The sequence below is a fragment of the Staurois parvus genome, unplaced genomic scaffold, assembly GCF_062004578.1.
Source record: "Staurois parvus isolate SC_StPar_1 unplaced genomic scaffold, SC_StPar_1.0 ptg000358l, whole genome shotgun sequence".
Lineage (NCBI taxonomy): Eukaryota > Metazoa > Chordata > Amphibia > Anura > Ranidae > Staurois > Staurois parvus.
Window position 1 is genome coordinate 3325361 of NW_028318154.1, and position 26583 is coordinate 3351943.

Genomic DNA, 26583 nt, shown 5'->3' on the forward strand with positions numbered 1-26583 from the left:
TGCAGGGCACAGGTGGGTGGCACTGATGGGGGGCACAGATGGGTGACACTGATGGGAAAAGCTGGGCAGCACTGACGGGTACAGGTGGGCGGCACTGATCATCAGAGTACTGATAGTTCCACCTCCTCATTAACACTGGGTGGCCTATAACAAACTTCAATGATTACCTTTGTATTATGCACCCCCATGTGCAAATCCATCCATAGTGCTTAAGCCTCATCACACTCTCCATCAACTAGGTCCTCTTTCACACTCGCTTTGAGATCACTTCTCACATAGAGACAGACACCACCACCTTTCCTTTTTACCCTGTCTCTCCGAAAGAGAACATAGCCAGGAATATTAATAGCCCAGTCATGTGAAGAATGAAGCCAAGATTCAGCAATACCAATTAAATCATAGTTCTCTTCATGCACCAAAGCTTCCAACTCACCTATTTTGCTTGGCAGACTTCTGGCATTGGTGAACTAACACTTTAATGTATTGACACCTTTTGCACACGTATTTTGCATATTTTTTGTTTTTGTACAAATGGTACCAATTCCAATGGTTGTTTGTAACATTGGAACCTTCTTATCACCTGCCATAGACCTCCCCCCATCTTTCCCCATTCCACCCACCACTAAGGACCCATTCAACCCATTGTAATCTAAATCTCCCCCCCCCCTCGATCCTAGTTTAAATACTCCCCCATCTTCCCCATAAACCTCTCCCCCAGCACAGCAGACCCCCTTCCATTTAGGTGGAATCCATCTCCAGCATATAGGTTGCACCCCAATGAAAAGTCAGCCCAGTGCTCTAGAAAACCAATCCTTCCCTCTTATACCAGGTCCTTAGCCATGCATTCAGTTCTCTAATCTCCCCTGTCTTTCCAGTGTTGCGCATGGCACAGGTAAAATGTCAGAGAATATCACTTTGGAGGTCCTCCCCTTCAACTTGCAGCCTAGTTTTTTAAATCAATTCTTAAGGAGCCTCCACCCTCCATGTATTCTCTCATTGGTCCAAACATGGATCAAAATAGCTGGGTCATGCCCAGCCTCTCCCAGTAATTTATCAACCTGGTCCACCACATGCCGAACCCTGGCACCAGGGAGACAGCAAACCATTCGGCTGAGGAGATCTTGGCGACAAATTATTCTATCAGTCCTTCTGATTACAGAATCCCCTATTACCACCAACTGTAGCACCTGTGACCCGTTAACCCTTCCCCTTAATCAGCAGACTGAAGGGTGGAAAAGAAAACAAAATGCTATTTAAAAGGGACTGAAAAAGTGATTTAAAAAAGTAAAAGCTGCTAGCAAGACCCCAAAGAAGAAAATAAAACAACTACAAACACCAGCAATCAAAAGCAAAACTGTTTTTCTCTCTCCACTCAAATTCCCCACTCTTTTTACCTTCTAGCCAGCAAAATGCGGCAAAAAGTAGAGCGTATAGTAGAGTGTACAGTACATGCAATCCTGCCATGCCCACCACTGTTATTTAGTCTTCCACAGATGATAGATTTATTAACATGGACATTTGCAAGTGCAAGTATGGCATTTAAGGTCTTTAGACATAAACCCAAGGTCTTCTTAGATCTATAGTATATGTCTTGCTCTTGGTTTGATCTTTGAGAGAGACTTACATAGTAAAAATCCAGGTTTCTGTGCCTTCAATAAGACAAGGCCTCTAAAACTCACATCTGATTATCATCCCATGATTGAAGCACCAGACTCTAAATATCCCTTCAAATTTACTGAGAATCCTAGAGGTTTTCACATACCTTTGCCACACACAAACGTAGTGTAAGGTGTTGATTACCAACTGTCTGCGCAGCCTTTTTCCCTTTGCATGCCCCTTTCAAGATCATAGCTTAAAGAATTGAATCCAGCAACAGGCTGTCTGGTTGACAACATCCGGGGGGGAAGGGGGGGGGGTACACAGACATCCTCTAAAGATCTTAACTTCAGAAAACATTGCCATGCAATACCCATCGAATTTACAATAATGTGATGGAGAAGGATCTGGAAGTTCTGGTAGATCGCAAGCTCAATAATGGCATGCAATGCCAAGCTGCGGTTTCTAAAGCAAGTAAAATCCTCTCTTGTATTAAACGAGGTATAGACTCCAGAGAGAGAGATATCATATTACCCCGGTACAAATCATTAGTAAAACCTCATCTGAAATATGCAGTTCAGTTTTGGGCACAAATTCACAAAAAGAACATGGAGAAAGTGCAGAGAAGGGCAACCAAACTGATAAGAGGCATGGAGGAGCTCAGCTATGAGGAAAGATTAGAGGAACTGAATTTATTCTCTCTTGAGAAGAGGAGATTAAAGGGGGATATGATCAACATGTGTAAATACATCAGTGGTCCATATAGTGAACTCGGTGTAGAGCTATTCACCCTGAGGTCATCACAGAGGACAAGGGAGCACTCTTTACATCTGGAGGAAAAGAAATTTAATCTCCAAACACGGAAAGGTTTATTCACAGTGAGAGCTGTGAAAATGTGGAATAGACTCCCTCAAGAGTTGGTTCTGGCCAGCTCAGTGGATTACTTTAAAAAAGGCCTGGATTCTTTCTTAGATACACAGAATTTAACTGGATACTAACATTTATAAGTAAAGTTGATCCAGGAATATCCAGATTGCCTCTCTGGGGATCAGGAAGGAATTTTTTTCTCTGCAGGAGCAAATTGCATCATGCTTTGCTGGGTTTTTTTTTGCCTTCCTCTAGATCGACTTTGGGTGTAGGATTATAACTTTTTTTTTTTTTTTCAATGCTTGAATTGGATGGACTTTTGTCTTTTTTCTGCCAGACTAACTATGTAACTATGTGATAAAAAAGTAATACATAACTAATATTACATACAAAATTGCACAAAATAAACTTCATGAATGCGAGTCCTTCAATAAATACTATCAATTTACCATAAAAAATGTCCATGTCCTTTTACTTTTTGTTATGCATGCATATGTGCTCACAAGTTATACTCTTTTCTGACAATACATGTGCTCCAATTTCACCATATAAGTGCAATTCCCCACACCAACAAACAGATGCCCTCGCCTTCTTTACATGACCTAAATAAACTTAGGTCTACTGCACCTTCCCCTTTAAACCAGGGTCATTATAGCCATGACTGGTATTCCTCTCTGCAACTTCTAGGAATCTCAATCCACATTCATCTTCCTTACTTGATAAGAGTATTGTCTCCAAAATCAAAATATTTTTATCATGTCCTATTTCATACATGGCAGGATCTGATTCAGTAACCACCTGGTGGAAGCTCAGTGCTGGAAAGAAATCAGAATCCTTCTCTTTAGTCCTCCAGTGGGGGGCATCACAGCTCAGAATCAGAAGAAAATGGCTACATAGCGTCATATGTAAAACCATCCATTTATTAAAATAAGGTAATGAAAACACATTTGAATGTGCACATACCAATGCACCTCAGACAAGCTGATAAAATGTATTCCCCTTAAGACATCCCTGTAATTGGAACCATTAGGCGGTGTAACCAATTACTTGCTGGTATTCGTAATAAATTAAATCCAGATCCACCCTATTACTTTGCTAAAATATGCATTACACTTAGAGCACTGAATGTTTATTAGTGGTTGTTAAAAAAAATGTAATGGAGAGGTAGTGCAAGAGTACACTAAAGACTCCTTCCAGCAAGAAGAAATGCTCTACTTTCCTTTTTGTGCTTTCAGCAGTTATGTGGTGTGCATGCCCCACTTGTCTGCAATCTGACAAAACTTACGAGTGTTGTTAATAGTTGCTGAAACAAATAATTTCTCAGTTAAACTGAGCAAGTCTTCCAAGATGTTTTGAGATCCTTTGATGTATACCACCGAAATTGAGAGTAAATTGTTCCCTCAAGACAGAATCTCTAGCGCTACAAAGAAAACCAAGACTTTGCGATTCCTCACAAAGTATTGAAAAGCCCACAGAGGCTCCTTCACCAAAACCAAATTTTCTATGTACTCTGTCAGAGCCCCTGACATCTTTCAATCTCTTAGTGACCTGGTAGAATCTCTAGACGATAACTGACCCTTAATAGTTGTAACACAAGCGGATTCTCTGAAATGCTTTCCCATGGATAACTAAAAAGGGAAAGTCCCCTGATGTGGACATTGAGATCACTCACTGTCTTTGTTGGAGAATTCTGCAGAATTAAACAACCGATATCTTTTATGCTTTGCCATGTTAATTGGCCATTTTTTTTCTTTGTGTCCTGATTTTAGATCCTTATTTAGATTGGAACAGAGCAATATGAAAACATGTCTGGTCCCAAACTCTCTCTTTTCAGGGAAAGTGTTCCTTTTTGGGCAGATCTGGAAAGGACAGACTCTCATTGCGCTGAAAAGCAGGTTGCCTTTAAAGGGTACCCCATATAATTTAAATATGAAGCAAATGCCCCTACTCCATGACTTAAAGGGTTGGTTCACCTTTACCAAAAAATTGCCTGGGAGTTTTCAGGTCAGGCTTCATGAGGTACGTAAATGGTCTACACCTGTAGAAAATAAATATGGAGATATTTCCCTGGGACTTTGTGGGGCAAAAAAAAGTGTGTACAAAAAGTATAAAACAGCAAATGTTTATTGCAAAATGTTTTTTTGGTAAAAATAATCAAAGGATTCAATGAAATTGAGCTTCAGCACAACAATTCATGGCTTTAAAGTAAATGAAATATACAATGTACATATAGCCTAACAGTCTGTAATACAACTGACAAGAGAACTAGGAGCCCAAAAAGACTTGAACAATGATAGTATCCAGACAAATTCAACGCATTTCAGAACTCATGTTTACTTCAGGGAATAAATATGTCATGTCTAAAATATAACAGAGCATAAAATAAATCCAGATAAAATAGTGTCATATTAGGGATGTACAAAAGAAGCTGGTTACTCATACCCTTACAGGTTGCACCACATCAGGTAGTAGATACAAAATGATCATAAAGAATTAGGTGAAAAAAGTCTTCCCAAGTGACACACCTGGGAAAGGGCGGCCAGGAGCGGCCCAATGAACCATCTACCAGCAATGACCACACTACAACAACCAGTGAAGGGATCTATAAGATGCAATAAAAGCCACATGAAGTAAAAAAGATCCAACGGTTGCTATTTTCTGCAGGCAAAAAATATCATATATTGCCCAAAGGCAAAAATTGTTGATATAAGGGATCTATACAAATATATAATGGTCAATAACCCAATGTGTTAGACATGTGCAAAAATAGCACAAGAAGCATATAAGCATATGTATAGAAATCCACCCAAATATACAAAAAAACTGGAGAAATATTGTATACAAAGTGGTAAAAAATGCTCACCAATCATGATGTTGTAGTATCATATAGAACCACGTCATGATCATCCAGCAAGCGGTCAAGGATTGCAGAGTAGCTGATATAAATAGTAGCAACCTGGTGCTTGTAGACCAATGGCTGTTTGCCACTATTTGGCGCCAAATAAGTGTCAGCCTGTATTTTAATTATTAAATATCCATCACTGCACATGGGCAGCCACATGATCGTCAATGGCGGTCCCCCGGCCCAATGTGCATGCGGCGGCACCCCGCACGCTGGCGCAATGATGTCACGCACATAGCGCCAACGCACCACACTGGCCGCAGTCTCCACACAGGAGAATAGGATGGCAAGCAAAACCACCCACTCAGCGTCCCATGGTGAGTTGCACCACACTGGGGTTGGTGGAGAGAAGGCTAATAGCAGCCACCTAAAACCGCAGTCAGAAAACGAGAGGTCCCCCCTCGTTTTCTGACTGCGGCAAAAACGGCAAAAACACAGGCAATCCCTACCAACACTCCCCCAGAGTGGCACATGGGGCATCCACCTTACAGTATCAATAATTCATGACAATAATAAATATAGTGCATATATATTCAGACCTATATAGGGGAAGGAAATGATGGAAAAAAAAGAGGGAAAATATAAAAAACAAACAGTACATGGATGGCAAATGAAACAGAATAAATTAAAAGTCCTTTTCACAACCCTCAGAGCGAAAACCAGGCAGGAAGTTTTTGCAATTAAAGGTCTCATTGAGGCCAGGAGGATTTGTGCCATTGAGTTCATAATTCCATCTTAGTTCCCGCTATAGGAGGGACTTGTTGAAGTCCCCCCTCTGAGACTCAGGTGGATACGATCTAGCCCTAAAAATTGTATTTTAGGAAAGATTTCCCCCATGGATGGATGCCACATGGCGACCCAAAGCAAGCCAAGGATCACTCTTATTCATGCTGGTAACATCTCGGTAGACTCTACTCCAAAATGGCAGCTTCGTCTTTTCAACATAAAAGCACCCACATTCCAATTGAAGTAAATAGACAACCCCTAGTATCTTGAAATTGATATAGTGTCTAGGGAAGAAAATTTGAGCATTAGGGAGTTTGATATACAATTGTGTATCCATAAATTTGCAATATGAGAAGGACCCACAGGGAACGGTCCCCCGTTTTTTGCAAGAGTCTCTCTTGTTAACCCCCCAGTACTCACTGCGAACCAGCCGAACAGTCACCGAGGGAACCCTTCTGTAGGTGATGGCTGGCACTGTGGGCACATGGGGGGCCAGCATGGGGTCCATAGTGAGCAGATGCCAGTATTTTTCTACAATCTGTCTAATTTGTTGATGTTGTGTAGAATAGCAAGTAATGATACGTACAGTATCATCATGTTTTTTGGCTTTAGTGGAAAGGAGGAGATCATACACCTACAGTACATAAAGGGCATTATTCAACTTAAGTTGGAGCTGCACAATTTGTTTTTACCTGAAGACTCCAATTATCTGCATAGGCAGTTTTTTAATAAAGGTGAACTAACCCTTAAAGCCAAACTGGTTGAAACTGAGAAAGGCATTAGATCCAGCTAAGATCCTCACAGATTCCATAGCAGCATCTTCCAGGTAAGAGACAGCCTTAGATACCACATGTAAAGTATGCATTAGCCTGTTTTTTTTTTTTAATCAATCCTAGTTTATCAGGTTTATGATTATGCCTTTTTGAGGAACAATCAAAGCATTTGTAATAGTCACATCGTAGCATATCCTGTAGTGTATAGTACATATATAGTGCATCCAGAAAGTATTCGCAGCACTTAACTTTTGCCACATTTTGTTATGTTACAGCCTTATTCCAAAATGGATTAAATCCATTTTAATGGATGAGGAACAGTGTCTGCTCCTAACCTGTTGAGCCATTTTTGCCAGACTGGCTAAGCGCCGTGTTTGACCCTCAGAGGAAGGCGAGCACTGAAGTGACAGTGCTGTGAAATGAACTACTCTCTGGATGGTGGTAAGCCACAAAGATTATTTTTGTGTGAAGGATATCATCCCGCTGCTGGGACAGTTTTATTTCTTTTTTTGTTGCTGCCAGAAACCTGTGTTTATCTTTATTTGAAAAATAAAGACTGACCTTGATTTCACATGCCGCCAGTGTGAACGTAATCCCCCAGAATATCACTATATATATATATATATATATATATATATATATATATATATATATATATATATACACACATACATACATATACATACACACACACACACACACACACACACACACACACACACACACAGTGGGGATCGAAAGTTTGGGCACCCCAGCTAAAAATTTGTATTAATGTGCATAAAGAAGCCAAGAAAAGATGGAAAAATCTCCAAAAGGCATCAAATTACAGATTAGACATTCTTATAATATGTCAACAAAAGTTAGATTTTATTTCCATCATTTACACTTTCAAAATAACAGAAAACAAAAAAATGGCGTCTGCAAAAGTTTGGGCACCCTGTAGAATTTATAGCATGCACTGCCCCCTTTGCCAAGCTGAGACCTGCCAGTGTCATGGATTGTTCTCAATCATTGTCTGGGAAGACCAGGTGATGTCAATCTCAAAGGTTTTAAATGCCCAGACTCATCTGACCTTGCCCCAACAATCAGCACCATGGGTTCTTCTAAGCAGTTGTCTAGAAAACTGAAAATAGTTGACGCTCACAAAGCTGGAGAAGGCTATAAGAAGAGAGCAAAGCGTTTTCAGATGTCAATATCCTCTGTTCGGAATGTAATTAAGAAATGGCAGTCATCAGGAACAGTGGAAGTTAAAGCAAGATCTGGAAGACCAAGAAAAATATCAGACAGAACAGCTCGCAGGATTGTGAGAAAAACAATTCAAAACCCACGTTTGACTGCACGATCCCTCCAGGAAGATCTGGCACACACGGGAGTTGTGGTACACTATTCCACTATAAAGAGATACTTGTACAAATATGGTCTTCATGGAAGAGTCATCAGAAGAAAACCTCTTGTATGTCCTCAGCACAAAAATCATCGTTTGAACTTTGCAAATGAACATATAGACAAGCCTGATGCATTTTGAAAACAAGTTCTGTGGACCGATGAGGTTAAAATTGAACTTTTTGGCCGGAATGAGCAAAGGTACGTTTGGAGAAGAAGGGGCACAGAATTTAATGAAAAGAACCTCTGTCCAACTGTTAAGCATGGGGTTGGATCAATCGTGCTTTGGGGTTGTGTTGCAGCCAGTGGCACAGGGAACATCTCACGAGTAGAAGGAAAAATGGATTCAATAAAATTTTAGCAAATTTTGGATGGTAACTTGATGCCATCTGTGAAAAAGCTGAAGTTAAAGAGAGGATGGCTTCTACAAATGGATAATGATCCTAAACACACCTCGAAATCCACGGGGGATTACATCAAGAGGCATAAACTGAAGGTTTTGCCATGGCCTTCACAATCTCCTGACCTCAACATAATTGAAAATCTATGGATAGACCTTAAAAGAGCAGTGCGTGACAGACAGCCCAGAAATCTCAAAGAACTGGAAGACTTTTGTAAGGAAGAATGGGCAAAGATACCTCAAACAAGAATTGAAAGACTCTTGGCTGGCTACAAAAAGCGTTTACAAGCTGTGATACTTGCCAAAGGGGGCAGTACAAGATATTAACTCTGCAGGGTGCCCAAACTTTTGCAGACGCCATTTTTTTGTTTTCGGTTATTAAAGTGTAAATGATGGAAATAAAATCTAACTTTTGTTGACATATTATAAGAATGTCTAATCTGTAATTTGATGCCTTTTGGAGATTTTTCCATCTTTCCTTGGCTTCTTTATGCACATTAATACAAATTTTTAGCTGGGGTGCCCAAACTTTCGATCCCCACTGTATATATATATATACATATATACATACATACATACATACACACACACACACAGTTAGGTCCTTATATATTTGGACACAGGCACAATTTTAGTTTTTTCAGATATTTACCAAAACATATTCAAGCTATAGTTATATATTGGATATGGGCTGAAAGTGCATACTCTCAGGTTTAATTTGACTGTATGTACATCGAAATTGGAGGAAGGGTTTAGGAATTACAGCTCTTAAGAGTAGCCATCCTTCCTTTTTCAAGGGATCAAAAGTACTTGGACAATTGAATCATAAGCGGTTTCATGGCCAGGTGTGGACTACTCCATTATTTCTTCATCAATTAAGCATTGTATTTGCCTTTGGAATCTATTGCTGTGAACCTACCTCATGCGTTTAAAGGAGTTGTTCATGCAAGTGAATCAGGCCATTGTAAGGCTTCAAAAAGGAAACAAATCCATCAGAGAGATAGCAGCAACATTAGGAGTGGCCAAATCAACAGTTTGGTAAATTCTGAGGAAAGAAGAATGCACTGGTGAGCTCTGCAATATAAAAAGCCATGAACGTCCATGAAAGACAATAGCGGTGGATGATTGCAGGATCCTTTCTATGGTAAAGAAAAACCCATTCACAACATCCACACAAGTGCACGACAGTCTCCAGGAGGTGGGTGTATCATTGTCAAAGTCTACAATTAAGAGAAGACTTCACAAGAGCAAATACAGGGGGTTCACCACAAGGTGCAAACCATTCATAATCCTGAAGAATAGAAAAGCCAGATTAGACTTTGCCAAAAAACATCTAAAAAATGCAGACCAGTTCTGGAAAAGCATTCTTTGGACAGATGAAACCAAGATTAATCTGTACCAGAATGACGGGAAGAAAAAAGTGTGGAGAAGGCTTGGAACAACTCATGATCTAAAGCAGACGTCATCTGTAAAACATGGTGGGGGCAGCGTGATGGCATGGGCATGCATGGCTTCCATATGGCACTGGGTCATTGATGTTTATTGATGATGTGACAGAAGACAGAGGGAGCCGGATGAATTCTGCAGTGTTTAGAGATATACTGTCAGCCCAGATTCAGCCAAAAGCAGCAAAGTTGATTGGACGGACCTTCACAATACAGATGGACAATGATCCAAAACACACTGCAAAACCAACCCAGGAGCTTTTGAAGGAAAAGAAGTGGAATATTCTGCAATGGCCGAGTCAATCACCAGATTTCAACCCAATTGAGCATGCATTTCCCTTGCTGAAGGAAAAACTAAAAGGCAGAAAGACCCACAGACAAAGAACAACTGAAGACAGCTGGCAAAGCATCAGAAAGGAGGAAACCCAGTCTTTGGTAATGTCCATGGGTTTCAGACTTCAGGCAGTCATTGCCAGTAAAGGATTCTCAAAAAAATATTAAACAATTAACATTTTATTTATGATTATATTCAATTGTCCAATTACTTTTGGTTCCTTGAAAAAGGGGGGATGGCTACTCTTGAGAGCTGTAATTCCCAAACCCTTCTTCCAATGTGGATGTACATACCCTCAAACTAAACCTGAGAGTGTGCACATTCAGCCAATATCCATTATATAACTGTAGCTTGAATATGTTTTGGTAAATACCTGAAAAATAAAAAATTGTGCCTGTGTCCAAATATATATGGTCCTAACTGTATATATCTGTCAATAGCTAAAGACCTCCAAACTTAGTGTTGCCTTCAGATGAGCACACTGCATAGAGAGCTTCATGGAATGGGTTTCCATGGCCAAGCAGCTGCATCCAAGCCTCACATAACCAAATGTAATGCAAAGCATTGGTTGCAGTGGTGTAAAGCACAACGCCACTGGACTCTAGAGCAGTGGAGATGGGTTCTCTGGAGTGACGAGTCATGCTTCTCTGTCTGGCAATCTGATGGACGTGTCTGGGTTAGGTGGAAGCCAGGAGAACGGTACTTGCATGACTGCATTGTGCCAAGTGTAAAGTTTGGTGGCGGGAGGATAATGGTGTGGGGTTGATTTCAGGGTTTGGGCTTGGCCCCCTAGTTCAAGTGAAGGAAACTCTTCACTTGAACAATTTCATGCTCCCAACTTTGTGAGAACAGTTTGGAGATGGCCCCTTCCTGTTCCAACATGACTGCGCACCAGTGCACAAAGCAAGGTCCATAAAGACATGGATGAGCAAGTTTAGAGTGGAGGAACTTGACTGGCCTGCACTCCTAAGTCCTGACCTCCACTCCTGAGTCCTGACCTCAACCCGATAGAACACCTTTAGGATGAATTAGAGCAGAGAATGTGAGCCATGCCTTCTCATTCGACATCAGTGCCTGACCTCACAAATGCGCTTCTGGAAGAATGGTCAAACATTCCCATAGACACGCTCCTAAACCTTGTAGACAGCCTTCCCAGAAGAGTTGAAGCTGTTATAGCTGAAAAGCGTGGGCCAAGTCAATATTGAACCGTACGGACTAAGACTGGGATGCCATTAAAGGTCATGTGTGTGTAAAGGCAGGTGTCCCAATACTTTTAGCAACATAGTGTATATCCAAAAGTGGTTTAGAGGCACTCACCGGTTTTGTAGAGGAGGAAGATCATAAACAGCAGTTTTTTTATTGTCAACATTTTTATGATGCTCGGCCCATCTTTCTCCAGACATGAGATGAACTTCATTGAAACACTGACAATAAAAACACTGCTGTTTTTGATCTTCCTCCTCGGCAAGACCTGTGAGTGCCTCTAAACCAGTTTTGGATTTATATGGATTTCTTTGTGAGTGAGCACCTGGGCATTTATCTCAAACAGAGTGCCATGGCTACCTTTGGAATTATATATACAGCATAAATAACTACACCCCTTTTTAAAAGTAAGATTTTAATCAATATCTCCATGAAAACAAAAACAATTTACAAAATTTTGACAAAAAGAGTTTTGTAGGGCATTTATTTAGCTCATTACACGAACGTAAGGTTAATAATGTAACTTAGCTTACAAATTAGTTGATGCAAAAATGAATACACCCTACAACAAAAACTACTCCATCTAGTATTTTGTATGACCTCCATGATTTGTAAGGGCAGCACTAAGTCTTCTAGGCATGGGATGAACAAGTTGGCGAAATATTGCAACATCGATCTTTTTCCATTCTTCAAGAATGGCCTCTTTTAGAGCCTGGATGCTGGATGGAGAGTGATGCCCAACTTGTCTCTTCAGACTTCCCCATAGGTGTTCGATTGGGTTCAGATCAGGAGGAATACTTGGCCACTGAATCACTTTCATCCTGTTTTTCTGCAGAAATGCAACAGTGGCCTGGCCTTAGATGTATGTTTTGGATCATTGTCATGTTGGAAAAGTGCACGATGGCCAAGGGCACGGAGTCATGGTAGCATCTTCCCCTTCAATATAGAGCAGTCTTTCAATATAGAGCAGTACTTCTGTGAATTCATGATACCATCAATGAAATGCAGCTCCCCGACACCAGCAGCCCCAATTTGACTTTCTACTTCTTTTCTACTTCTTCTACTGCAGTGAACTTGCATGGTGATTTTCTTCAGACATTCTCATCAGAAGACACTCCTGTTGAGGTGTTAACTTCTGTGGACAGCCTGTGAGTGGTTGCAGTTCTATTTTTGTTCAATTTCTTTATCACTTTTGCTACAGTATTCTGACTGATATGTAAAGCTTTGCTGATCTTCTTGTAGCCTTCACCTTTCTTGTGTAAAGAAATTATATTCTTTCTCAGGCCTTTGTGACATTTCTCTTCCATGTGGTGCCATTGTTGACAGCATGAAATGGGAAGGGGTTTTCTTTGTTAAGTAACACCCTTTTTATAATCAACTGTCTGCTGGAAAGCTGTTTAATTAATTAGACTCATCTGTAGTTGAATTCTTGTTAATTAGGATTTTGTTGTCTATTACCTCTTTATGTGTGCAAATTAACAAATCAATGGCCCGCATTTGTGGGAGTATTTTGTAGTATAGTGTCCCATTAAAAATGTTGATTCTGAAAGGAAAGTAAAGGTTTTCTGATAAATCTGTTGGGGTGTACTCATTTATGTTGGGCAAAATAAATATATATATGTACATATACACACACACATACATTACATACACACACACACACACACTGGGCGTAGCAAAATGGCGTCGCACCCAGGAAGTCCCATTCACATGCAGTGTACCCACACATCAGTGAGGAGGGAAGACTGCTTTGAAATGTGAGTGTTACTCTTAAACCTTGTCTAATAAACGAAAGTGGTTTGAAGTACTTCACTTAGAGTTTCTTCTTGGCTCACTGTACTGGTGAGCTATTATTCTTCAGAAACTATCTTGGCTGTTCAGGGGCGATAGGAGCCCCAATAAGGAGACCCAGTAAAGGAAGGAAGCTGCTGGCCATTATAAACCTAGGATCCAGGGAGATCCTGCAAGCCTGTTGGCCCTTTGGGTTCATTGGGAGGAGGTGAGGAGGCAATCTAGCCGTTAATAGGAGAAGAGTGTTTTCTTGACACAATCACGGATGTATCACCATTTCACACTGCATGATTATATTGTTTTCACAAAAGGATATTGCTAAGAGTTTTTTTCAACCGAGAGGACACTGTTTTATTTGGCACTGTGTGAGCACTGTGTATTATATTTTATAGTTTTTTATTGGATATAGCTCTTTGGATTGTTCTTGTTTGCTATAGGTGTGTGTGCACTTTTATGTTTACCAATAGGCACTCACTATTTGTTATACATATGAAGTGGGTAATAGATTTCAGTTTGGCACTAATCATATCTGTCTTTCATTATTATTTATGAAGGATTATTATATATCTATTTATTTTTAGGATTTTATTGAGTATATTTGGCACGTATTTATTTGCTTAGAGCGCTACGCTATTTATTTTTTATGTATCACTAACACTGTTTTGGTATCAGTTTTTGAGTGTTGGCAGCTTTAGACTAGGTTGCATACTTTCATTTCATAGCGCAGGAGGAGCTCTGACCATTTGTTTAAAGTGGAACTGCACTGCATCTGAGCAGCACAAAACAAAAGCGCTATTTAATTCATTGTTAATATTCAAAGCAAATTCACCCATCCATCCATGCATGTCTCCATGCTTTATTTTTCTGAGAAATCATTTTGAAGAACACCCCCTGGCATTTCTGGCAGTGGCATTCTTGAGTAAGGGCAAATGATTCATGTAGCAATTTTTTCCTGGAATCCATCTGCCCTTAGCTTAGGCATTGGCTGAGCTGAGACCACTCCCTCCCCTACTGAAGACTGCTGTGATGTACAACATAATTTGCCTAGACATGGAAACCAGGAAGTAACTGAAGAAATGAAAAAAAAAAAAAATAAGTTTAAAATATGATAATCTTTCCCATCCACTTATTAATGCTAGCAGAATATGGATTAAAAATAGTCCATGTTGATTGAGAGAGTGACGTTCCACTTTGAAGTGTATTTCCACTTTTGAGAAAACCCTACTATATATGATGAGACTGACACAGCATACCTTTTACAAATTTCCTAAGATAGGGTGTTGTGACGGACTGCAAGCATTTATGAACAATGTCAGTCTCTCCCAATACAAAAAGCTAAAGACAGTGATGAGTTTCCTCCCATTAATTTACAGTGAAGAAGCCCCTCTTCTAAACATTTAACTCTTAATTAGGTAAATTGGGGTTCAGATCTGGTTTCCAACTGTTAATGAGATCTGCCAGCACAGTACAGACAGGGTTAATTATGGCAAATACAGCTCCCCAGCCCCTCATAAACAAAGAACTAAGCAGGAATTTTCAGTGTTGGAGTTCCCAGAAAAGAGCATCTAAAATTTAGATTTTTTTTTTAGTTATGCTATCTGAACAGGGACATGTTACAAATATAAGGAAGGTGCTATCCCTACTTGCCTGCAAAGTGGAAATATAGTTAAAGTTTGTGGGTTGTTCCCATCAACTCAAGTAAAGATTTGATCTGTAACATCAAAAAAAAAAAAAAAATATCACACTTTAGTGATTGATTCTTCACAACATAACTCTTCCCTTACAGAAGGACCTCTGAGATCCTTATAAGAGATACTGAAATGTATTACAATAAAAAGGAGCGTTTCCAAAGAGTTAGGCTAATACAATTTACAAATGGAAGAAATTTGCACTGTTCTTAACGTTTCCTTGGTGTGGGTGTCCAGCAAAGATCGCTGCTAGAGCACACCGTAAAATCATTAGACAGGTGACAAACCAGCGAACACATCTACTGCACCTGATGACATCTGCCGTCATGAATCTATCATAGGAAAACCATGAATGGAGGTCTAGGAGGTTACCATGGAGAATAGCGCTCCACTCCAAGAAACAAAAACAAATGATTCCCAAATCACTCATCATCCACCTGGATGCTTCACAGCTGATGTATCTTTTTTTTTGTATATGTACATAGAATGTTTTAAGAAAGCTTACCAACCAACATCATTTCACCTGGAAATTGAGACAGCATAACGTCTGGGTTATCTCCGTACCAATTCATTTCAATTTGTATCTGTACTATACACAAGTGGCTCAAAATGTACAGTAAGCCACACATATGTGGCTTAGAACTGCTCAGGTTTTGAGTTTGATTCAGCAGTGTGAATCAAATGCGTTATTCTATGAACAGCAATAGATTTTTCTGTTTCAATATTTTTATTAAGAAAGTTTTGTTTTATGAACACAACAAGCTCAATATATGCCCACGCAGGGGTCGAGCATAACAATAACTCAGGAACAGGTACATCCTGCTGACTTGTATTAGCCAAATAATAAAATGTCCAATAACAGCAAGGAAGGACGGTAAACAGCAATGCATTTTTCATGTAAATAACAGCTGCAATCTCCCTCTCTCACCTCCTTTCTGCAATCCATAACAAAAAACTCATTGGATACAGACCATTCCCACCGAACTCTATATAACACAAAATTACATCGCAGTCATCCTGAAATTGCACAAGAACTCTTCGTAAGAACGCAGTGCAGATCAACTGCACATATGTGAACACGTCCATAGAAACAGACATTATTCCAACGATCATCCGATTCGTCAGGCTAAAAACACATTCAAAATCGCAGATACACTATACTGCCAAAATTATTGGGACGCCTGCTTTTACACGCATAGGAACTTTAATGGCATCCCAGTTCTTATTCCGTAGGGTTCAATATTGAGTTGGCCCACCCTTTGCAGCTATAACAGCTCCAACTCTTCTGGGAAGGCTGTCCACAAGGTTTAGGAGTGTGTCTATGGGAATGTTTGACCATTCTTCCTGAAGTGTATTTGTGAGGTCAAACACTGATGTCAGAATAGAAGGCCTGGCTCGCAGTCTCCGCTCTAATTCATCCCAAAGGTGTTCTATTGGGTTGAGATCAGAACTCTGTGCAGACCAGTGAAGTTCCTCCACCCCAAACTCGCTCATCTATGTCTTTAAGAACCTTGCACTGGTGCGCAGTCATGCTGGAACAGGAAGGGGCCATCCCCAAACTGTTCCCACAAAATTGGGTGCATGAAATTGTCCAAAATGTCTTGGTATGCTGATGCCTTAAGAGTTCTCTTCACTGAAACAAAGGGGCCAAGCCAAACCCCTGAGAAACAACCGCAAACCATAATCCCCCTCCACCAAACTTTACACTTGGCACAATGCAGTCAGGCAAGTACCATTCTCCTGGCAAACGCCAAACCCAGACATGTACATCAGATTGCCAGAAGAGTGATTTGTCACTCCAGAGAACAAGTCTCCACAGCTCTGGAGTCCAGTAGCGGCGTGCTTTACACCACTGCATCTGCCGCTTTGCATTGCACTTGGTGATGTAAGGCTTGGATGCAGCTGCTCGGCCATGGAAACCCATTCCATGAGGCTCTCTACGAACTGTTGCTGTGCTAATCTGAAGACCACATGAAGTTTTGAGGTCTTTAGCTATTGATTCTGCAGACAGTTGGCAACTTCTGCTCACTGTGTGCTTCAGCTCTGTCATTTTATGTGGCCTACCACTTCGTAGCGGAGTTGCTGTTGTTACCAGTTGCTTCCACTTTGTTATAATGCCACTAACAGCTGACTGTGGAATATTTAGTAGCAAGGAAATTTCATGGATGCACTTATCATGGTGGCAACCTATCACAATTCCACGCTTGAATTCACTGAGCTCCTGAGAGCGACCCATTCTTTCACAAATGTTTGTAGAGGCAGACTGCATTCCTAGTTGCTTAATTTTATACACTTGTGGCCATGGAGGTGATTGGAACACCTGAATCCAATGATTTGGAGGGGTGTCCCAATACTTTTGGCAATATAGTGTATGTGAATAGGGCTTAGGGGTGAAAAGTAACAAGTTGCATGGCTCAGCCCACGGTCCTGAAATGAGGAACAATTCACTTAGTTTTGGTACGTATAATGGATTGAGATATGTGAATTCCATCTGTTCTGAGATAGCTCTACTGTGCTACAAGTTGTATCAAAAAATTCAAGAGCAGAATGTCAAGTACTACAACATGGGTAGCCAAAAAAGAAAAAAAAATAATTAGAAAGGGCAAACCAGGGTCTTGAATTCAGTCCTACTGAAAATGAAGTGTTTGATTGGCAAGAGGTTGTCTAAGTTGTCTTATTCCAATCAGTAGCGTAGCGTGGGTTGTCAGCACCCGGGGAAAGGCAAGTAATTTGCACCCCCTAATCCACAGACTTTTAGCACTCCCTGAGTCCCTTCCACTGGGGTCATGGTTTGGGGGAGGATGGTTCGGAGGGGGAGGGGCAGGGGGATGGATCACAGGGGGAGGGGTCAATGCCTAGGTTAGTCATCTTCCAGGGTCACCTCCTTCCCCTCCTTCTTCAGCACCTGCACCGCTGTTCCTAAGGTCGGTATCTCCTTTAACCTACCCTTCCCAGTTCTGCCCTACTCCTGCTTTACCTGCCCTCACAGCTCCACCCCTCCCCACCCCCGGCCTTATACACACACATGACACAGAGACACCTGCCAACATGGACAGGACTGGCATCTGTTCCATGACACTTGGAGCTGCGCTCCTCTCCAGAGGTTGTAGAGTTGATTGCTTGGCCTGCATTGGACCCAGCACACTTGGGATGGTGCGGGAAGTGGGACTAATTTCTGCACCCCTCTAAATGCAGCGCTCAGGGCGACCACATAATACGCCACGGATTCCAATGATATACACAAATTAAAACTATTTTGCATAAGCAAACTGTGACGGGAGTCACTTTGGGTGGGGGGGGGATCATGGAACCAGCTCACTTTGGAGAGGTGGGGAGACCCCTGTCTCACCTCCCCATATCCCTCTTATGTGTAAATCACCTTGTGCCTGTTAGGGGTACAGAGTGATCTGTCCTAATATTGTGTGGGCTTTGTCTCAGACTATGTAGACATGTTTAGGAGGTGGGTGGGGGTTGTTGATTGTTTAATGTTATGTGGCTGCATCCCATTGTTCTATTGTCTGTCTGGCTTGGGAGCAAACTATTATGGGATGTATGTGTTTATGTGTATTAGCTTAGGGGGGGAGGGTCTCCAGCAGCCCTCCCTCCTGATGGGACTGTCTGCTGGTGTGAAATTTGAATACTTGTGTGTCTCTTGTTACTAAATGTAGATTGCCCTGCCCTGTGTCAATATGCAGGGAGGGGGGATTGTCCCCTGAGTGTATATATCTTGTATCTGTGTTCAAATAAACTAGTCTACCTCCAGGTTTACTTCAAGACTGGTGTCGTCTAGTCTTGTATGGTCGGCTGTGGTGTCTGTTGTCGGTGTTCGGACGGGGAAGCGGTATTCTAACGGAAGTACTCCAGCGCAGTCTGGGTCGGTTCCGTTACACTAACATCCCTAATACTTCCTAACAGCTGAGCAGATCTAATCACACGGTACCAAAAATCATCTGGTTGAGGTTACCATGAGTAAAGCAGGTCCCATAAGTTACTTACTGTAATATAAGTGCTCATATAGGTTCTCCATCAAAAATCTCAAGCGGTAAAGCTATTGGTTTATGAAAGTAACCAGCACAGACTGAAAGCATAACTAAATCCGACAAAAAATGTAATATATTGTAGCTTACCAATCATTGGATGTGGTGTCTGCATTAGTTTTCTTGCACAGCAGCATTGCTAATCAGTGGAGATGGTGATGTTGGATGAACTTGTAGATTTAGATGGACTTTACATTGTTTACTAACCGTGTAAAGTCCAATTTCACCTCACACTTTTAAAGCAGTTACAGCAACTGTTTTTTTTGGAATAAACATTTTACATAAATAAATAACAGCTGACCAGGGATACTGGATTCAACTGTTCCCCAAAACCATTACATTCAAAGTATGTTGTGAAAGTCTACTTTTTACCTTGTACCTACAGGCAAACCTATGCACGGTTTAGGAGATATTCACACAGGATGCAGCCAGTGACGTAATGGGCGCAAGTACTCTGAAGAGAGGGCATACCCGTGCCGTCCCTTCAGAGCTCTGTGCCAGGGCTCCCCCACAAATGCGCGAGAGTGATGTCATCGAGGCCCTGGCCATTCATACAGCAAGAGTCCGCGAATCCAGAAGGAAAAAATCGGGAAAAGATGGAAGGGTCAGGGAGCCATGACAGCGCTGCGCTGGAGGGCTCCGTGTGCAGGTAAGTCTGTCATAATGTGCTAGTATGTGGTGCATACTAGTACAATATGATTAAACCTGCAGGGGGCCGGATTTGTTTTTTTGTGGCAGTTCACCATTGCTTTAACTATCATAAGTGCACTGCACCGAACTGTGAAGCCATTGAATGACTGATCTCAAAACTGATCACATGTGCAGCACTATGGCAACTGCAGATCAAACAGATGCTACAATGGCAGCTTCCTTGCCTGTAAAGGATAGGAGGGTTTAGTTCCACTTTAAAGGCAAATTTGTCTTTATTACGTTTTCAACAGTTTAACAGTACATGGCATGGAGGAAAAATGAAAACAGGTACAAATGTACATACATAAGAAAAACTATTGCACAAATGTAACAATGATTCAGGTGAAAATAGTTCCATAGAAAAAAAAATGGAGAAATGTAAGGATCAATAACATAATGGCAGGTATTACGGAGATATGAATAAATATCGTGTCGAGGAGGGCATCCACAATGAGATGTAGGAGACAAAGCGAGCTAGTTCCGTATCAACTAGAATATAAATCAAAATCCAAATGAAAACAAAACAAACAAAAAAAAAGAAAAAGGGGGGGGGGGGGAGAAAACAGAAGGAGAAGAGAAAAAGGAGAAGTCAGTTGGAGAGATAAACAAAGATAAGAAGAGAGGGGGATCGGGAGATGGGGGATGGCAAAAAGCAGGACCGAGGCTGTCCTCTTCCAGGATCCCCTCGGGGCGACCCCGCCAGCCACTTTAGTTCCACTTTATATGGTTTGTATCAACTCTCTAACTGCCACCTTTGCTGGACAGATTGGGGTGTTAAAGTAATCTGAAAAACAACAAACTTACTGGCTGGATCACAAGGGAATAAACGTCTGTTACCTGCAAGACTCAGATAGAGGAAGAGTGCTGTACCATACTACTAACAAACTGGGGTTTATTTACTAAAGATGGAGAGTGCAAAATCAGACTCACTTCTGTACAGAAACCAATCAGCTTCCAGGTTGTCTTGCCAAAGCTTAATTGAAAAGGCGGAGGTTAGAAGCTGATTGGTTTCTATGCAGAAGTGAGCCTGATTTTGCACTCTCCAACTTTAGTAAATGAACCCCACTGTGTCATATGCAGTATGTAATTTGTCATTTTGCCATTGTTACACTTTAAGGAAATAGGCCAACCAGTTACACAAGTGAGAAGGTTAAGGACAGATGGATTCCAGAAAGTAATTACTATATGAATCTTCAGCCCTTATTCAAGATGGCCACAGCCATAAACGTTAGGGGGTGTTTTTCAAAGCAATATCTCAACAAAATAAAGCATGGAGACATGAATGGATGCGTGAGTTTGCTTTGATTATTAAAAAGGAATTAAACAGTGTTTTCAGTTTAGTTCCACTTTAGGGGATTAAAGCAACTCCTGGCTTTATTTTAATTACAGGCAAGTGGAAGGGGGAGACACGGTAGTAAGGCAGAAGGACTGGACATACTACACCCTGCTGTATGTCCTAAACTAGTTAGGCCTCAGGCACATTAGATGTTTTCTCAGCTGCTCTTAAGGGCATCTGGCGTTTTTTTTTCCTGCCCCTATATACCCCTGTACATGTGTCAAAAACACATGTGCAGGGGTATATAGGGCTTTAAGAGGAGTTTTAAGAGGAGTTTAGAAACAGGAAAAAAACACTGCCAGTGTGTTCAGGAACAGCAGTGTTTTATGAAAAAGAAAATGCTTGGTGCTTCTAAACACGTGCTAGGTGCGTTTAGCGCTTGTGCCTTAATTCATTTTAGTGGCCAGAAAAATGATCATTCTGGCCAATGAAATGAATTAACGCCCCCAGATGCTTGACGCCGCTAAATGTGTTACACACTTTATAAGGGTCAAGCATTCTTTTTCTGCCAAAACGCACATGCCAGGAGGAACGACGTCTAAGAAAAACATCCAGTATGCATGAGGCCTTCAACAGACAATATAAACAGGAGGGTACCCACACATTGTAAAATCCCTTTCAGTCTTACTTACCTTGAGGTGCAGTTTTTGAAGAATGCGAGAAAGGAGTCTGGGAAATTTGGCTTCGTCCATTTCATTTATAATTGAGACTGCTTGTTTAATGCTGGGAAAAATAGAGAGATACATATTAAATAGAAACTATAACAGTTTTGGGTCAACATTTTTAAATCAATGTTTTATATCAGTTATATTAGATACATTCTTTGATTTACAACAAATATTTAATGCAAGGTGCATCTGTTGCAAAGGCATCCCACAGGTTTTATTGTTTGAAGAGCACAGCAGAGGCTGTTCCCTTTGTCAGAGCTGTGCCTGTCTCTGAATGATAGAGTCTCTGCTCGCACATGGGTGTATTTCAGCTTCAGCTATTGAGCTCTGTAAACAACTGTTTTTTGTTTTTCAGCAAGAGATAAGGAGAGAATAAAGAAAAAGCTGGCTAGATAAAAGTCTTATTTATATATAATGTGTGTAAAAGTTTTAGATAGGTTTTAAAAAAAATGCTGTAAATTAAGAATGCTTTCACAAATAGAAGTCTTGATTTTTTTAGCAATTAACAAAATGGAAAGTAAATGAACAGAAGAGAAATCCAAATCAAATCAATATTAAGTGTGACCTCTCTTTGCCTTCAAAACAGTATCAATTTTTCAATTCCTCTAGATATACTTGAACACAATTTTTGAAGGAACTCAGCAGTTGGGTTTTTCCAAACATCTTGGAGAACTAACCACAGGTGTTCTGTGGATGTAAGCTGCCCCAGATCCTTTTGTCTCTTCATGTAATCTCAGACAGACTCGATGATGTGGAGATCAGGGGTCTGTAGGGGCCAAATTATTACTTTCAGGACTCTTTGTTCTTTACACTGGAGGTAATTCTTAATGTGACATTGGATGTTTGGGGTCGCCGCTGCAGAATAAATTTGGGGCCAATCACATGCCCCCTGATGGTATGGCATGATGGATAAGTGTCTGCCTGTGTTTCTCAGCATTGAGGACAACATTGATCCTGCTCAAACCTCCAAAACTATTTACATAAATTGAACCCCATACTAGCAAGGAACCTCCACCATGCTTCACTGTTGCCTACAGACCTTTTGAGGAACAAACTGCCTCCTTCTACAGCCACATTTCTGAACATTTACCATTCTTCTGCACCTGACTTCCTATGTTTTTGTGCATAGTTAAATGAGTCACTTAAAGTGGAACTTCACGAAAAAGGGGAGGTTCTGCTTGTTTGCACCCCCCCCCCCCCCCCCATGCCACATTTGCCACTTTTTGGAAGGGAGGGGGGGATCAGGCACCCTGGTTTTGACAGGTACCCACTGCCACTTCCAGTCAGATCGCTGCGGCGACATTCAGCCCCTGCTCCTTCCACCCCACAGCCTTCTGGGACACATCACAGGTCCCAAAAGACTGCAGGATCATTCACAAAGCATAGCGCAGCTTGTGCATGTGCAGTAGGAAACTGGCTGTGAAGCCGCAAGACTTCACTGCCGGTTTCCCTTACCTAAGATGCTGGCACCTGCATACAAAGCTGATTGAAGAATACGCTCAGGTGAAGACAGCACTGGATCCCTGAACAGGTAAGTGTCCTTATATTAAAAGTCAGCAGCTACGGTACTTGTAGCTGCTGACTATTAATTTATTGGGGGAGACTGGATCTCCTCTTTTAACCTCTTAGCACTGGTAACTCCCAGCCCTTTAAGGGGTTTGTGACGCCAGGAGGCAGTGTGGGGTTCAGGGTCATGTGACTGTCATGATTGGCTGTCACATGACCAGAAAGCTCCCAACTGCAAGTAGCGATGGGGACCTTTCCAAGAGGTGCCGGTAAATGTGCCAGGAGCGCTCAGGACATCTTTAGTTTACATTGGGTATGCAAATATGCGCCCCCTCAGCGCCAAGGCCCAGCCTCCAAGAGGCCGCATAGTTGTGCGCTCAGGGCCAAGGAGTTAACCTTGTTTCCAATGTCTCTTCTGCAATAAAATACCCCTAGCTGCCTGCTCCCTGTGGCATATAACCTGAACTGTGCATGGACTGCTCAGCTTACATAGCTAGCGCGTCTCTGTTAGAGTTGCCACCTCATCCCTTTAAAACCAAACACATATATATATATATATAGGATTCATATAGCACCAACAGTTTGCTCAGCGCTTTACAATATAAAGGCAGACAATACAGCAATGATACCACTCAATACAAGAGGGTTAGGAGGGCCCTGCTACTTGGAGCTTACAATCTAAGAGGGAGGGGCTGGTGGTACTAAAGGTAATAACTGTGGGGGATGGACTGGTAGGTGGAATAGAAGATTCCGTTATTAGCTAAAGGCAGGATATGCTTCCATTTCAGAGATCACCTAAAAGTGGGCAGAGTAGGCGATAGTCAGATAGATTAGGGTAGAGAGTTCCAGAGAATGGGGGAGGCTCTAAAGAAGTCCTGGAGATAAGCATGGGAAGGGGAGACAAGGGAGCTAGAGAGCAGGAGATCATGGGAGAAGCGGAGAGGACGTTTTGGGTGATATTTGGAGACAAGATCGGTGATGTAATTTGGGGCAGAGTTATAAATGGCTTTATATGTTATTGTTAATATTTTGAATGTTATTTGTTGGGCAATGGGAAGCCAGTGGAGGGATTGGCAGAGAGGGGTGGCAGATACAGAATGGTTAGTAAGGTGGATGAGTCTGGCTGCAGCATTCATGATAGACTGAAGAGGGGATAGCCTGCCATTAGGTAGGCTAATGAGGAGGCAATTAAAATAGACACAGAACCTGTGTACCTCATATGTGTTCGGTTTTAAAGGGATGAGGTGGCAACCCTAGTCCCTGTCCCTGTGTGCTTAGAACAGTGTTTCTCAACCTTTTTTCAGTCAAGGCACTCATAAACATTATGAACAGTCCCGAGGCACCCTATAAAATTGACAGTCTTGAGGCACCCTATAAAATTATGGACAGTTTTGAGGCACCCCATTCTAAAATGCGAAAAACTATTCTAATAGTTTTATATAACACAGCACCATCCACACATGTAGGATACCCAACATTAGAGGCGATTTATTCTTCCAAAGCGAATACACTTCTGCACACTGGTACTGACTAGTATTCCAGTGTTTCTCTTCTCCCTTAGTTTTTCTCCATCACTGAGCTAACGTGACCCCAGCACTGATGGAGAGGGGCAGGGGAGGGGCAAACTAGGATGCTGTGCAGGCAACCGACATCCTCCTTATCAACTGATGATGTCATTGGTTGTCAGGATGCCGGCAGCTAGAAGGTCATAATGGTGCACAATGAAAACCTGTGGCTTTGTGTAACTAAAAGGCGGGCTTGTTCCACTCGCTGGCTTGTATACAAGTTTTGGGCAATTTGTAGACATTTTGCCAAGGCACCCCTGAAGAAACCTCAAGGGACCCTGGTTGAGAAAGGCTGGCTTAGAAGCCTGCCAATGAAGATGAAGAGCGGCACCAGAGAGGGACCCAGAAAAGAGGGAAGTTTAGCGCCTTTAGTTCCTAATTGGTCACACATGTTGAAGTAACCTCCATATTTCTCCAATGACAAATGAGGGTACTGTCCACCATCAGGACAGATGTACATAGATAATAAAGGACACATCAGTTTCCCTCTTCCACATATGATGACTCCATGGTCACTACAATGATCTCTGTATGCCAGCCCCGCCCTCCGGTGACAGCTGTCACTCACACAGTACCTGGCACTCTCCTTTACTATCGCCGTCGCCATGGTAACCAGCAGACGCCCAGACACCCTCCAAACCTAGTCCGCGCCTCTGAAGGTTCAACTCAGAGTGCGAGTCACGTGACTCCCGCACAGCTCGTCAGCTGACCGACCTCTTCCTATATTACTACGGCGACCCGCACGCTTCAAAACGCGAACTGAGCTGGATGGTTGTGCTCGGTTATTGTCCGCACGAAACCCCGGTCATTTCACCTGCAAACACCTGTGCTCTATTACTACGTGCTGTGGATGGAGGGCGGGCGTATGGACAGGCGGCACGGTGTACAGCTATGCTTGTCAGGCTTCATACGCTGCGCCGAGTACAGTGCAGTATTATATGTGTACACCAGGTGGCAGAGTTCACTGGAAGTTGGGTCATAAGACAGAAGTGCCCCTCACCAAGCCCTGTGCTGGCACCTTTTGGTTCCATGTAATAAGCAGTATTATTTACTAGAACATTCCTCAGAACCCCCAAACATTATATATTTTTAAAGCAAGTGGTCCTAGAGAAAACATTGGTGGGTTTTGTAATTTTTTATGGCTCACAGGATTTGCACAGTGGTTTTTCAAACTAATTTTTTGAAAAAAATACACTTTTTGGGATTTTAGTGCAAAAAAACACAATACATAACTCAATTTGTTTTGTAAAATATAAAATATGATGTTGCACTGAGTAAATAGATACCTGCATTCCTGGTGATTTTGAATAATTTTTGGGGGGTGTATTACAAACTTTGGACATTTTTGCACATACAGCATATAGGCATTTGTTTCCTGAGCTGGGCCAGGGAAGGAGAGGAGTTGTAAATATGACATACTTTGCTATCTATTTACTAATGTTGGCAGCATAAGGATTTTAAAACAATTTGGTGCTGATTGGAAGAGTGAAGTTCCACTTTAACCGCTTGCCAACAGCACTTTATCTGGAAGACGCCTACAGCTCAGTTGTCCAGTTCTGGGAGGGCGTCCATGGACGTCCTCCCAGAATGCTCCCCCAGCGATGCGCACCCAACGCTGTCGATGATCACTGTGTCCTATGGACACATGACAAGGTAAAAGGCCAATCACAGCG

General features: G+C 41.8%; 1 protein-coding gene across 3 annotated transcripts in view; it reads right to left on the bottom strand.

Annotated features, from left to right (window-relative positions):
• The window catches only part of COMMD10 (COMM domain containing 10), a 516815-nt gene extending 491089 nt beyond the window's left edge, over nt 1-25726 (bottom strand). For 2 of the 3 annotated variants that reach the window (XM_089684828.1, XM_089684830.1), the window contains exons 1-2: nt 25486-25638; nt 21804-21894 (exon numbers count right to left, since the gene is read on the bottom strand). In XM_089684828.1, the coding sequence (XP_089540954.1) occupies nt 21804-21894; nt 25486-25517 (123 nt within the window). In that variant the 5' untranslated portion in view covers nt 25518-25638. Of the gene's footprint in view, nt 1-21803; nt 21895-25485 lie in introns of all 3 variants that reach the window. The other variant, XM_089684829.1, reaches the window with a different exon arrangement.
• Between the last annotated feature and the right edge of the window lie 857 nt (nt 25727-26583).